General features: G+C 37.5%; 1 protein-coding gene across 4 annotated transcripts; it reads right to left on the bottom strand.

The window, feature by feature from the left end:
* Positions 1-3,103: 3,103 nt before the first annotated feature.
* mmadhca (metabolism of cobalamin associated Da) lies at positions 3,104-7,829 on the bottom strand. Of its 4 annotated transcripts, none has more exons than XM_067583020.1 (9): positions 7,660-7,829; positions 7,085-7,106; positions 6,572-6,617; positions 5,908-6,049; positions 5,508-5,725; positions 5,082-5,187; positions 4,862-4,977; positions 4,672-4,758; positions 3,104-3,874 (listed from the first exon to the last, which is right to left on the bottom strand). In XM_067583020.1, the coding sequence occupies exons 1-9, from the start codon at positions 7,706-7,708 to the stop codon at positions 3,665-3,667; spliced, it is 996 nt and encodes a 331-aa protein (XP_067439121.1). In that variant the 5' UTR covers positions 7,709-7,829; the 3' UTR covers positions 3,104-3,664. The 4 variants fall into 4 exon arrangements, with proteins under 4 accessions (XP_067439121.1, XP_067439120.1, XP_067439123.1 ...); XM_067583019.1 differs by having other exon boundaries at positions 7,085-7,143; XM_067583022.1 differs by lacking the exon at positions 7,085-7,106 and having other exon boundaries at positions 7,660-7,827.
* Positions 7,830-13,336: the final 5,507 nt, after the last annotated feature.

Consider the following 13,336-nt stretch of genomic DNA (forward strand, 5'->3'; position numbering starts at 1 on the left):
ACTGTTGATGATGGTTTACACGTGCATGTGATGAATTCATGATATGGACGCTATATTCATGTAATGGTCGTGTGTAATGACATGTTCTGGTTGTTGGAGAACCTGGGCGGTGCAACACAATCGATGAAACTTCACTTTGCAGTTTGTTTCATTGACAGGTCTGAAGACTGGTGGAGCAGGCAGCTCATTGATATGAAAACCACTGGTTAAAGGTGTTTCTTTGTCCATTTATGGCTAATTGTTGCATTGGAATGAAGCTTGTCTTTATCAACTGTTAACATTGGATGATAATTTGAGAAAAGCGGTGGTAGAGGTCCTTGTTGAGGTCGGGTATCACAGGATGAACCAGATATCAATCTGAACAGTCCCATTCTATCAACTTTGTCAATTGGCCACACTTACATCCTTTCATAATGTAATGCTACAACATAATGCTTCTGCTTTTGAGTCACACAAAGGGAATACATGAAATATCATTGACTGAATTTTATTGAATATTGTAAGAGCCCAGATACCAAGATACTATCATAATATCAAATTTTATGCTATTTAATTTCATTCAGTCGTGATTTTCTACAAGTCAAGGAATGAACTGTCAAGCTCAACATAATATTTTTAATATTTTACTAGCATATATATTTCTAATATTATTACTCAAATAGATCAAGAAATTCACACTTAAAAGTCGTGGATTACTTTCTCAAAAGTTTGGGTGCATTTGTTGACCAACTTTTCAGAAGAATCTTCAGATTAAGACTCAAAAAAGTCCTGCACCACTCAAAATATACACAACCACGTGTTATTTTGCTGACTTGCAGCATAAGCTGCTGATTCAGGCCAGCACAAGCTGCACCTGCTGTTTTGTGTGTCTTAATGTGTACACACAGTTTTAGTAAAGAATCTACAAAGAGTTTTATGCATCTTGCCCCTACAATTGTTTAATTTATCCTGCTTAAAGAACCTGATTGATTAGATTATATATTATTATATAAGTGCATAAAGATTTTTCAGAAACTGTCCTGAAAGTCACAGAGACATGCAATGCAACTGTTTTAACTTGAGTTTTCAACAAATAGAAAGCGGAAACCCTGCATCTAAGCCTGTCATTGTTGCACCACAGTCCATACTAATTAGATTTCCTTCTTCCTGTCAGACAATATTTACATTTTGTTTAATCTTTTTTGTGAATTTATTTATGTTGAGTCCAAGTTACAACAACATTTGTCTTGTCAATATTAAATTGCTTGTAAGAGTGATTTTCATCTTGTTTTTTTGTATGTGATAAATGTATACTAATTATTGTGACATGACATAACATTACTTATCTTTTTGGTCCAGTCTTTACAGCTCCACTGACATTTTAGTGTGAACACTACATTTGAATGTAAATGAATGTAGTATTTTAACACGCTGTTTAATTTATTTTTACTGTACATGTGTATTTACAATTTGCAACTTTTGAGACAACTGTCAGCTTTTTGTGTTTCTAAATGTTTTTTAGGACGTCATATAAAGTGTATTCATCAGACAGACACATAAAAAACACACATTTAAATATTGAAGTATTGATCACTGGTGTATTGATTTTCCCACCCCAACAGCCTGACACAACAAACACAGCTGGCTCATATAAATGGGAAAATTCATGAAATATTACCCTTATCCATCATTTAGACATTACCTTTCCACAGTGTGCAGGGGGAATATTGTGTGTGTAAATCACACACACACACACACACACTTTATTTTGATGAAATACTCTACTTAGATTAGAAAATACTTTTGTCAGTAATGACTATTTAAAATGATTTTATCTTAATGCAGAAATAGATTAGATCAGTTATTGTAGAGATGATAAAAGTTAATGCAATTTAAGTCACTGTGTGAGAAAAATATCCTGTTATTCATCACACTGTGATTGCTTCATAATTGCAAATTGTTTTTCTTTTAAATATCTGAAAGTTGTTTAGTTTCCAAGGACAACATTTAACACTTTTATTACAGCCAAATGCATCAAGCCACAGATCTGCTCTGTCAGACAGCTCGCAGATTTCATTAAAAGATGGTTTGTGAATTGTGCTCAGAGCACCATAACTGTTAATAGTGCTGTCACATTTTGAACATGTAGATATTTTACAGTACCATATTGAGAACTGTTCTGTTGTTGTGTAAAAGATGTCTGGTTGTCAGAACCTGTTTGTTTCTCATCCTGTCCTGATATCAGATAAACTTGGAAAACAGAGCTGAAGCAATTTTGAGGTGCCTATGTTCATACTAGAGACCTTTGCCACAGAGGTCACATCATATCTCAGTGGAAGGACACGAGTAAGTCAAAAGTTACATTTCTTGAAGTCATTTATTATTGAGAATTCATCTTAAATAATTAAATTCTGGGTCATTTTTCAAGATGAATGCACACTCTTAAAAAGGATATTTTGACAAAGTAAAGCTGAGGCTCAACTCTACTTTGTCAAATAATGGGCCCGAAAATGAGTGCTGTGCTGATGTGACCAGAAGAATGCATCATTTTCAAGAGTTAGGGTAGTACAGTGGCTCAGTGTGGCCTCATGTTCTCCCCATGCTGACGTGGGTTTTTCCTGGACCCACATTCCAAACACATGCAGCTCAATTGGAAACTCTAAATTGCCCACACAGCTTAATTTAATCTGGACTTCTGTGAAAATGTGTTGCAGTAAATCTAATCAACCACTAGATGGTGACAAAGAAACAAAAAGGAACATTACGTCATATAAGTGCTGCACTTTTTGTCAATGTTCAAATCTCCTGATACGGCATTCAGTACTTGTAGCTTCAAGCTCACAGTTATATACAAGACTTAAGTAGGCTTGACCCACTTCTAAAATCAATCTAAAATCATTCCTGATTTTTTTAATTAAAAGTGAGTAATAAAAGACATTAGTAACACAAGTCCAAGGTGGATTTGGTTGAAGTCATTCTAAATGTGTTGGGTGTCATTTCAGACATTTTCAGGATTCACATATTTGAAAACTTTAAAACATTGGGATCTTGGAACTCGGACCAACATAATTTCTGTGAAGGAGCACACACAACAGCTAGAGGGAAAAAAAGGTTTGTCACTGCAGCCTGATAATGTCACTTTATTGTTTCACAACTGAAACTGACAAAAACATCATCCATATTTCTTTAGATTCTGTGCAATAGTTCAGAGAAATAAACAATCCTGTACACTTGTAAGTATGAAAAGTATTGACCTGATCATTCAGCTAAAGTCTGAAGGTGAATCTGGATTTTTCACATTAGCAACTAACAGCTGCCTGGGTGCATTTGAAAGGTTTCCATTTCATATCAATGTTTCTAATATTATAAAACACATGTTTTCTACAGACCCCTCAAATGGCAAATATCACATTTTAAATTCCCACTGCACTGGTTGAGTGTTTCTCTGTGGATGTAGTGCAGGATGAGCCAGTTTTAAAAGTGACCTGTCAGTCAGGCACAGCACCGTGGTACACATTAGAGTCTCAGTCAGACCTTGGTTATGCTAACATTTGTCTGGCTGCTGTGTGTTACAGTAAGACAAAATCATAAACCACCAACACTACTGTACATCAAGTTCCAAGCTTCTTCAAAACATAAACTTGTGTTTGGATTTAGTTCTGCAGGGTATAAAAAAAAAAAAAGCCTATTCCTCATCTTCTGAGAGTCCTTGTAGTCTTGCAATAACAGCACTGTGAGGAGGTGCGTTGGTAAAAACAGTCCCCACGAACAAAGGCGTTCCTCTCAGGATGTGGCGAATAACTGTGCAGGAGGCCGACACCTCGATGTGAAAGCCCAAATCTCTCAGCTCCTCCTCTGTTCGCAGTGCGCTTTGACTTGATGGAGATGCAAAGAACTGTTTGGGGAACAAAAGGAACAAAAGTATTACACAACTGTCTTCTACTAAAAAATAAGAATATCAACATTCTCCTCAATGGTGATATGTATGTACTGATGATAAACTATTCTTGCACTTATTCATATTTGTAGCCCTTTTCTACTACATTAACTAAATGACTCATAACTTGAAGTATAGCCAAGGTCACAGGTTCTGCTTTTGTTTCCACTGCACTCTCCACATTTAAGAGGCGAGTCCTTGAAACTGCATTGCAACACTGCTCAGGAGGTGATACTAAATCTAGTTTCCAGGTTCTCTCGGGGAGAGAATGCAACACCCGGCTCGCAACATAGCAAACACCACAGGAGGTGTTAAAATAAGAACTGCAAGGAAGTTTGTTTCAATTACAGCCAATATTCTAATTCAGAATAATGAATGTGGATGTTTTATAGGGATGCAACTAATGATTATTTTCATTATCAATTAATCAGTGCATTATTTTCTTGATAATTGATTAATCATTTGGTCTGAGAAACATCAGAAAAATGCCCATCATAACATGGAGTCATGTGATGATGAAGACACTCAACAGTGTGTGTGTAAACTGTCGATTTGTGTTCACAGTTTGGGAGTTTTCTTACATTTCCCACTAATGTGTGGGTAGCATTGGTATTTTCAAAATCACACAACATTTCCAGTAGTGAGCAATTTTTCATACTTCGTAGTGGAGGAGCATGACCAAATGCTGCATCACTCAATTTTATTTTCTATTGAAGAATTTTTCTAAAAACTCGCACAAACAGAACATAACTTACAGCTGCTCCTGTTGTCGGATCAATGAAGTCTGCCCAGTAGCCTGCAGTCCACAGAGCGAAGCACATCTCTTTTGCACCGCTTACAAACTGCAGTTAGGAGGAAACGCAGTCAGCAGCTGCTCCAACTATATGCCTCTCACACTTCCAGACTTAACATACAGTACTAACATTCAGATATCACTGCACTCACTCTGTGAAGCAGCTGATCTCTGTCCTGCTCTGCCGTCTCGCACCGGCTGCTACCCTGTGTGACTGTTACAACTGTGATGGAAGTGCTGGGCGCTGAGGGGAACAACAGCTCGAGATCTGACACACACACACACACACATACACACACACAAATGGTTTTGTTACTACAGGCAACTGAATGCTACTAACAGATGATAACATTTTCTTGAACTTTTTCTTACCTTTCCTTAACAGCTCAGGGCAGGAATTTATGGCGCAATCTGCGTCTGTCTGATTAAAGTACTGCTCAGCTTTGTGGACTCTTGTGGATATGGGACCCAGTTTTCCCTGATGAACACACACAAACACACATTTGTTTCAGACTACATATTTCCACTTTCATCAGGGCGCATTGACAAAGCAGCTTTGAGCCCTGGAGATAATTTATTCTCTAGAGAACGTAAATTTTTTTGGAAATTATTATCATTATTGAGACCAAAACAAGACCGTAGGGAGGAGTATTTTAATGATCTTGAAGGTTTAGTTTACTTAAACCCATGATTCACAAAATAAATACATCAGTAAGATCAAAGATGTGACCCCAGTGTCTTTCATGGTAGCTATAGCCCTGCCGAAATTATGCAAACAATAATTTAAAAAAAACTTACATGGAACTCATTAACAAACTGAGCCAGTATGAACTGGTGTCTCTCTGTGCTGCTTGGGGCCGTCAGTATGTCTGGTACCGTCTTGTGGACTGGAGCTTTCTTTTGGTCCTCCATGCCCTCCAGGTGGCAGTCAAATCCAACGTTCCCCGGTAACTGGAAGCGCTGGTCCTGAGGTCCGAATGGTCCCATGTTCTCATCAGGCCACACGGTCCTGGGGCCTGGAGGGGACATGAAGATTATTTGTTATTATTTGTGGAGGTGTGTTCCACAGTAGTGTATAATTGTAAGACAGGATTTTACAACTCTTATCAAGACAGCAATACTTTTATAACACTCCCTAATTTTGTTGTCATGTCTGCTACTGACCAATAACTGGCGATTGATATATTTAGTATCTCACCTGAGTCTGCGGGAGATACAGTGATGTAAGGTTCATCTGAGCTTGAAGCAGAGAAGGTTCTGACTCTGCCGATCCTTAGAGCAGCTAACGCTTGACGGCCAGTGGTCCGAGATAGGACCAGCCTGCCTCGACCACACAGCACCTACAGAGGGAAAAATGCGCCTGTTAATAATCAGCTTCACTAAATGGAACAGGTCCAGTATTTCATTACTCCTGACAACAGTAGACAGTATGCATGCAGCTATATGCTTCCTCTGCACTTTACAACTTTGTTTGCCCAGAGTTATTTTGTTGTTTTCTTCTGTTTGTTTTGTTACATATTTTTAATTGGTTTACTGTAACAACTGGTGTTGTGTTTCATTATGTTTGTAAAAATTGAAAAACTTAATAAAAAACTTTTAATTACAAGAAAAATAACTTGTTTTTGAAGAAATTTTTTTGAAGAATTAAAAAAGTGCAAAGCCATCATGCAAGTTTATAAGTTTATGCATTGGCCAAATAATAAGCTGAATACCATGCTATTGACTCAATATTAGTGAAAGACAAAGACATTTTGAATTGTGTGTAATTTTTCAAGTTTTCAGTAAATTGCCTATATTTTTTAATTAAGTCTGGTTGCACAACACTTCATATAAGAGAAGGACGTTGCTGTTATGTCACTTACACTGCTGGACATTGTAGTTCGTCTCCTTTCAAGTTTATTTTGTGACCTGTTGGATAAATATAACAACAATAATATGTACTACAGCGCATACTCCAAACTCTTTTTTTTAAACTACAACAAGCTAAGCTAGCTAACTTTATGCATGATGCAATGATTACATGTATCTTCAGCGGGGCAGGAAAAGCATTTCGCTTCAGAAGTAACAACAGTAAACATGCTACAGATACAAAGCGTCAAAACTATGACATGTTCCTCATAAATAGCCAAGAAAAAAGGAACTAACTTAACTAGCTGCTGCCGTTGTTGCTTAACATTAGCTGATAAGGTCGATCAGCTGACATCTTGTTTTGATAGTTTCCCTTTTCAGATGATAACGTTACTTTCTAATTAGAGCTCGTCTTGCACAAAATACATGACAGGGCTGACAACAGACGTCTTGATAGTCTTCATAAAAAAGGGCAGATCTAAATCTGTTAATGGGATTACATTATGAAAAGTACAAACTGTTCTTACCTGTCAGCCTGCACGTAGACGCCTTCGCAAAACAACAACGGGTAGTGACGAGGGGCAAACTGCACATGCGCAGTTTGACTTGCCGTTATTACATGCAATGGTGTGATGTAAGTGGTGGGTTTTATGTTAATAAATAAAAGGCTTCAACACTTCCCCATTCTCGCCGTGAAGTTGTGCTTGTTTGTGATATTATTAATTTAACAATACTACAGAAACAGACGCTAAACTTTTTTTTTTTAAAAAGGCCCAAAAATCTTTCTTTCAGGAAGCTTTTTCACCTTAACTTGTAGTATTATTATTTTCTTTATGTTGTCTATTCTGTGTTATTAATACTGTAGCACTTTGAGTTCCACTATGAATGACAAGTGCAAATTAAATGTATTATTATTATTATTATTTCCATGCTTCACCACTAGATGGCAGCAAATCAACAGTTAACAGGACAAAGGTTTTTATTATAACAACAGTACTGCCACTGTTTTCTGTCAATGTGGCCTTTGCACAGCATGCTAAATGACTGACATCTATTTGTATTCCTGAAAATTAACTTTAAGATCTTAATTTTGTTTTATTACCTGGTATTTTGCCATTTTCTTCTTCAACTTGCTTTAAACTGCACTGCATTGGCACCTTTCAGAGAGAAGATCCACTGATTCGTAAAATTTATAAGAGTATATCCCAAAAAATTGGACAGAGGCTTATCTGCTGTTTCAAGCTTCTAGATTTACTCAGGTAGAGGTGCAACAGCTAATTAATATCAGGTGTGTCAGCTGACTGCCCAGTTGCATTAATTAAGCTGATGATGTCACAGTTCTGTGCTCCCTAAAAGTCATGTCTAAAACTTTACTTCAGAACAGGGAAAGTGCATCAGGAGCACTTTCACTTAACTTCCTAGAATTCAGTTGAGCTTTATCTTTCCTAACCTCTACATAATGTCCAGAATCAAAGGCTGAGTGTGTTTGTACTGGGCAGTTCCCAGGTGGGAAACTGTGGAGAAATGGTACACATTCTCAGCAAAATCCTTTCCCTTGATCAATAAAGTTTAAAAACTTGAATAGAGGAATTGTCCTGGCAAGAACCGTGTTATTTGCTTGTCAGAAGTGGTGAAGGACAAGGACGGCGAGTGAAGTACATTTTGCTGGCATAGACACATCTCTTTAGCTGACTTGGACAAGCTGATTGACACTTTCTCTGAGCTGACAGGAAATGCAGTGGGAGTTTACCCTGGGACCAACATGCTTCACTCACTGTGGGCAGCTGCAACAATGTGTGTGTGTGTGTGTGTATGTGTGTGTGTGTATGTGTATGGTGATGAGGCATGTGGAACCGCACAGAGCCTGGCTGTCAGCGATACTCCCACAGGATTATTTGTAACAGCAACACAGCATCCACCCTAGATGGAGCCCCTGTGGGATGTACACATACACACATACTGATAAACATGCACCAGCAGCTGAAGGCAGATACCAAATGTATTCTTCACCCCAGGCTCTCTCCATAGACTTATGGAGAGAGAAAGGCAGAAGAAAGATGAGTTGACTCTGGTGGCAATTCTCTGTATTACAGTGGGATGATATATAGCAATCCAACACTGCAGCTGCTTTTATTATTGTTTAATTAACACTAATTGTTGAGTGTTTTTAAAATTCATCACTTAGTCAGTAACATATCTGAAAATACTAACAATCTAAATCACCCCAGAGCCCATGGCGATGTCTTCAAATTATGTTTTTTGTTGGACCAACAGTCCATATTCAAAGATATTTTATTTACAAAGATATAAAACACGGAAAATGGGCCAATCCTCACTATTGAAAAGCTGGAATCAGCAAGTATTTGGCATTTTTGCTTGATAAATGACTTAAATGACTAATTGACTGTCAGTTGCTGTTGATACATTTTTCTGTCACTTGACCAATCGATTAATTGACCAATCATTATTAATGCATTATTTATACCAGTAGTTGTTATGAGGTTTCAATATTGCCTATAAACCTAGTATTTTCTAATAGAGCTGCCAAATGTTTTTCTTCAGTCCTTATGATTTGACCATTTCAGCAAAATGTTACATCAACACTTTCTATGATGCCCATAAATGAAAATAAGGCTTTATAACAATAATCATAACACATTATAAAGCATTTTATAGTGACTCATGAGGTCAACTATCATAATACTTCATAAGTGCTGCTCACTCACTTGTTGATCAATTGTTTACATAAAAGTAAAATATACAGCTACAGGTGAAGTTGAATTGTTTCAAGCATTGTCTATAATTTGAGTCAATTTAGTGTTTAGAGAGATTTTTTTTGGAAACATTACATTAGTGAAATGTAAATTTCCTTCATTCAGTTGTTCATCATCAAAAAGCTGTGTCACATTGGTGTATTCAATTTCTGTTATGACCTGACATAACAAATAAATGTTATGTTTTGTGTTGTTCTTGCATAGATTTAATGTTATTTTTTCACTTTACTTAAAGAAAACAATGACCACTTAGAGTAACTTATAATCACATTGTGATTACATGAGTGTTTATAACAATAATTATACAGTGCAACAAGCAGATTATAATGCATTTTAAGTATGTTTACAATGCATTATAGATATGGGCATCATAGAAAGTGTTACCTTTGAAACTAGACACTTGACTAAAATGAATTAAATACCTTCAAGTATGGTTTTGGAAATAAGCTTATTTGTCTTCTTGCCAAGAGTTAGATGATAAGACTGATATGAAAATACTATCAATCTTCTCATCTAACTTTCGGTAAGAAAGCAAATAAAAGTATTTCCAAAAATGCTATTCCTTTCAAATATGATTTATTACATGAATTTTTATGCAATATACAATCAATACAACAATGATTCTGATGTCCCCAGAATTATTAGGAGACAAATACTATTCCTTAAACATGTGTTGACCACAATAAGGCAAACAAATAAATGAGACATTGAAATGGGAAAATAAATGTTTATCTGTTGCTGTGGTGAGTGAGGAACCTCTATCACGTCATGGACTGACTGACATAGTCTGGTATGAGAGCCATATCTCCGTAAGGCTCTAACTGTTTCTATGAACACTTTCCCCGGACAGCAGTGAATGGTTATGCGAGAAGAATTCCTAAACACGGCGAAGCCTTGAGACCTCCAGACAAAGCCATGAGTCAGACAAAGTCTTTTTATTGCTTCGCTGTCAGGCCACACCGGATCTTGTTTGGAATCAGCACTTTTCTATTGCCATTTCATCCACTGTTGAAGCCCATATTTCCATCTCACACAGTCTGAGCCACCTGCCTGTGTCAGCACACTATTAAGAGCGCTCATTCTTTAACTAATGACACAGAGAGAGCCATTAAAGGTCTATTTCCCATCTCCTCTGCATCATGCGTGGATGACAAACCTATTAGGACGGCAGAGTTAAAGGTTTTGGCCATGTTTTCCACCCACCACCACCTCCACCCACCGTCAACCCATGTTTGTGTCTATACCTCTATACCTCCAGGCTACAACCTGGTCCTCCATGTCAGCCCTTGTTTTGTTCTTTGGCACTGACATTTACATTCCTACTGTTGGTTACATACAAGCTTGTAACTGTTAACCAAAACTGATCAGGACAGACCTTTGATCAAATGCAAGTATAAAACGCAGAAATGTGGCATTATCCTTTAATATGAAATATAATGTAAGAACTGACAGTATGTGACAGTATGTTTAATTAGTAATATCTAACATAATAGCAAAATGTCATAATTGTACTGTAAATAATAAGTGAGCAAGTGCCTTTTTCTTGTTCTTGATATGTTTTTTTCTTTTTGGCTGCTCAAATATAATATATTATATTCTGATATGTATACACTACCTATAAAGCTCAATCATTAAGACATTATATCTTGTTTGTAAGAAAAAGTACAAAAACTCAAGTGTAAAACCGACTATTGCTTTATCATCTTTAAGATAAAGATAAACTCTAAATTTGAGTTGTTATGGTTCCAAAAAGAAAAACATCCTTCATCATACAAATTGTCTGGTTATAGGTTGCAACATGGATTGATGATCAGAAACTGCTACTGTCTACAGAGTTTCAGCTGCAGTGAAGCACCATCTGGCCACCAACTGCCTGAAAACACCACAGTCAATGTTTTTCCAGCTGACTGTGTATATTTTAAATAAAGGGAAACAAAGAAAAAGAAGTTTCACTTGATTTATTGGTTTGTGAGTAAGTAAATGGTAAAAACATGCATGTTTAGGGGGATTAAAGTGCATTTTATAGCTGCTCTTTTTATGATTTTTCTTGTGCTTACACTAACAGAAAACTGCTTTGAGGGGAAGTTTGGTCTCCACATACCGCTGTGAACTGTCTGTCATTTCAGAGTATTTCCAGGCAGCCCCGGATTTTCACTCAGACTTTCCAAACAGAAAAATAAAAAAATGGCATCTGACTAGAATAATGTGACAAAGTGAAAATGGAAACATTTATGACACTTACTCAACATAAACTTCAAGCAGCAGGACAATTACCATTCTACCATCCATTCTCCAGCTCTTGATTATTATCCAATGAACTCACAGTGTTAAGATTTGTGACTTTTCTGTCAAGGGCATTAAAACTACCTTATGTGTGTTACATCTCTGCTGTCACTGCAACTCCTCTGCCAAACCACTGCCATCAATGTCAAGGCCTTATCTATGGCTCCCCAGGGTGGGATCTCTGAGATGGCTTTAATTTATAGGGTCTTACCCTATATATTGATTTCAATGATGGGGTTAATCTTTTACATATTGAAACCAACATCCATTTATTTACTTGTGGTGTCTTCACTGATTGAACTAACTTTGTGAACATGGCCACAGTGGGCACTGATGTAAAATGCATGAACAGCCCCCTGAAACATACATAATTATATGAATACAGAATAACAGCACATACACAGTACTAACTCATTAGTGACTGTAAACCCCAGAGTTGCACTTGGGAAATGATTGCACAGTTCATTACAACTGACAGCGCTCAGAGCATTTTGGAACCAATTTTAACAAATAAGAACCAGGTGCAAGTATGGAGGACAGTACATTTTATGATATGATATCAAGAACATGACACAGAGGCTCTAGAAAGAGTAATAAACCCATTAGTTTAGTGTTTTCTACAGAACCCATATTGAACATGCTGGCACATGGTACTGTGAACAGTACTGAGCCACTGGTTTAGATATGTGGATGACACATGGGTCAATATTAAAATCCAGGAGATACGAGCCTTCACAGAACACATTAACTCAGTGGACAGTAACATCAAGTCCACAGGAGAGAATACCAGGAATAACAGCTTGGCCTTTTTGGACTGTGTACACACTGGGGAGGACAGTGGAGTATACAGGAAACCCTCACACACTGACCAATACTTACTGTTTTACTGTCACCACCCACTGGAGCATAACTTTTATCAGAATCCTGCACCACTGAGCTGATAATCTACCAACAATTGCCCAGGCCCAAGAGCTTGTGGGTACCCTAACTGGACCTTTGTGAAAACAGCCACAAGATCGAGGAAGAACACCAACACTGCGGGCGGTGAAGAAAAGAAGAATAAATGCAGCAACATTGTCATTCTATACGTTTCTGGAGTATCTGAGAAACTCAGCTCAACAAAGAAAAAAAACACTGCATCTCCCTGTGTTTTTCAAACCCAACAACACACTGAGACAGAAACTGGTCCACTTGAAAGACCAAACACAAGAAAAGCAATCTAGTGTATGCAGTCCAATGCAGTGAGGAATGCACAGACTTGTACACTAAACAACCATTAAACAAACCCATGGTTCAACACAGGAAAGCCAACTCCTCACATCAAGACTCAGCAGTTTACCTACACCTGAAAGATAAGAGACACTCTTTCAAGGACAACAATATACATATTTTGGACAGGGAGGACAGATGATTTGAAAGAGGAGTGAATGAGGCAATCTACGTCAAAGTAGAGAAATCTCTCAACAGGGGGAGGAGGTCTACAACACCACTTATCCCCCACCTATAATTCTATCCTTTCATCCCTTCCCAGGAGATTCAACAACCATTCACGTTTGGCCTCATGTGATAACTCCAACAACTGTCATTTACACCTGGCCTCAGGTGATTCCAACAACTGTTGTTACAACAGCCAGGAGCATTAACGAACCAAGTGGTATCAATGACCTTGATAACGACCCCACAGAGGTTAAATACCTGGGACTTCCCACCAGTCAATTAAAA

The sequence above is a fragment of the Thunnus thynnus genome, chromosome 24, assembly GCF_963924715.1.
Source record: "Thunnus thynnus chromosome 24, fThuThy2.1, whole genome shotgun sequence".
Lineage (NCBI taxonomy): Eukaryota > Metazoa > Chordata > Actinopteri > Scombriformes > Scombridae > Thunnus > Thunnus thynnus.

Bases quoted from the DNA above. Each gene is read 5' to 3' on its own strand.
- mmadhca (XM_067583019.1), bottom strand. The intron at 5,726-5,907 runs GTGAGATACTAA...TGTCCCCTCCAG, and splicing joins TGTATCTCCCGCAGACTCAG to GCCCCAGGACCGTGTGGCCT. The intron at 5,188-5,507 runs GTAAGTTTTTTT...TGTGTTCATCAG, and splicing joins AGTTTGTTAATGAGTTCCAT to GGAAAACTGGGTCCCATATC.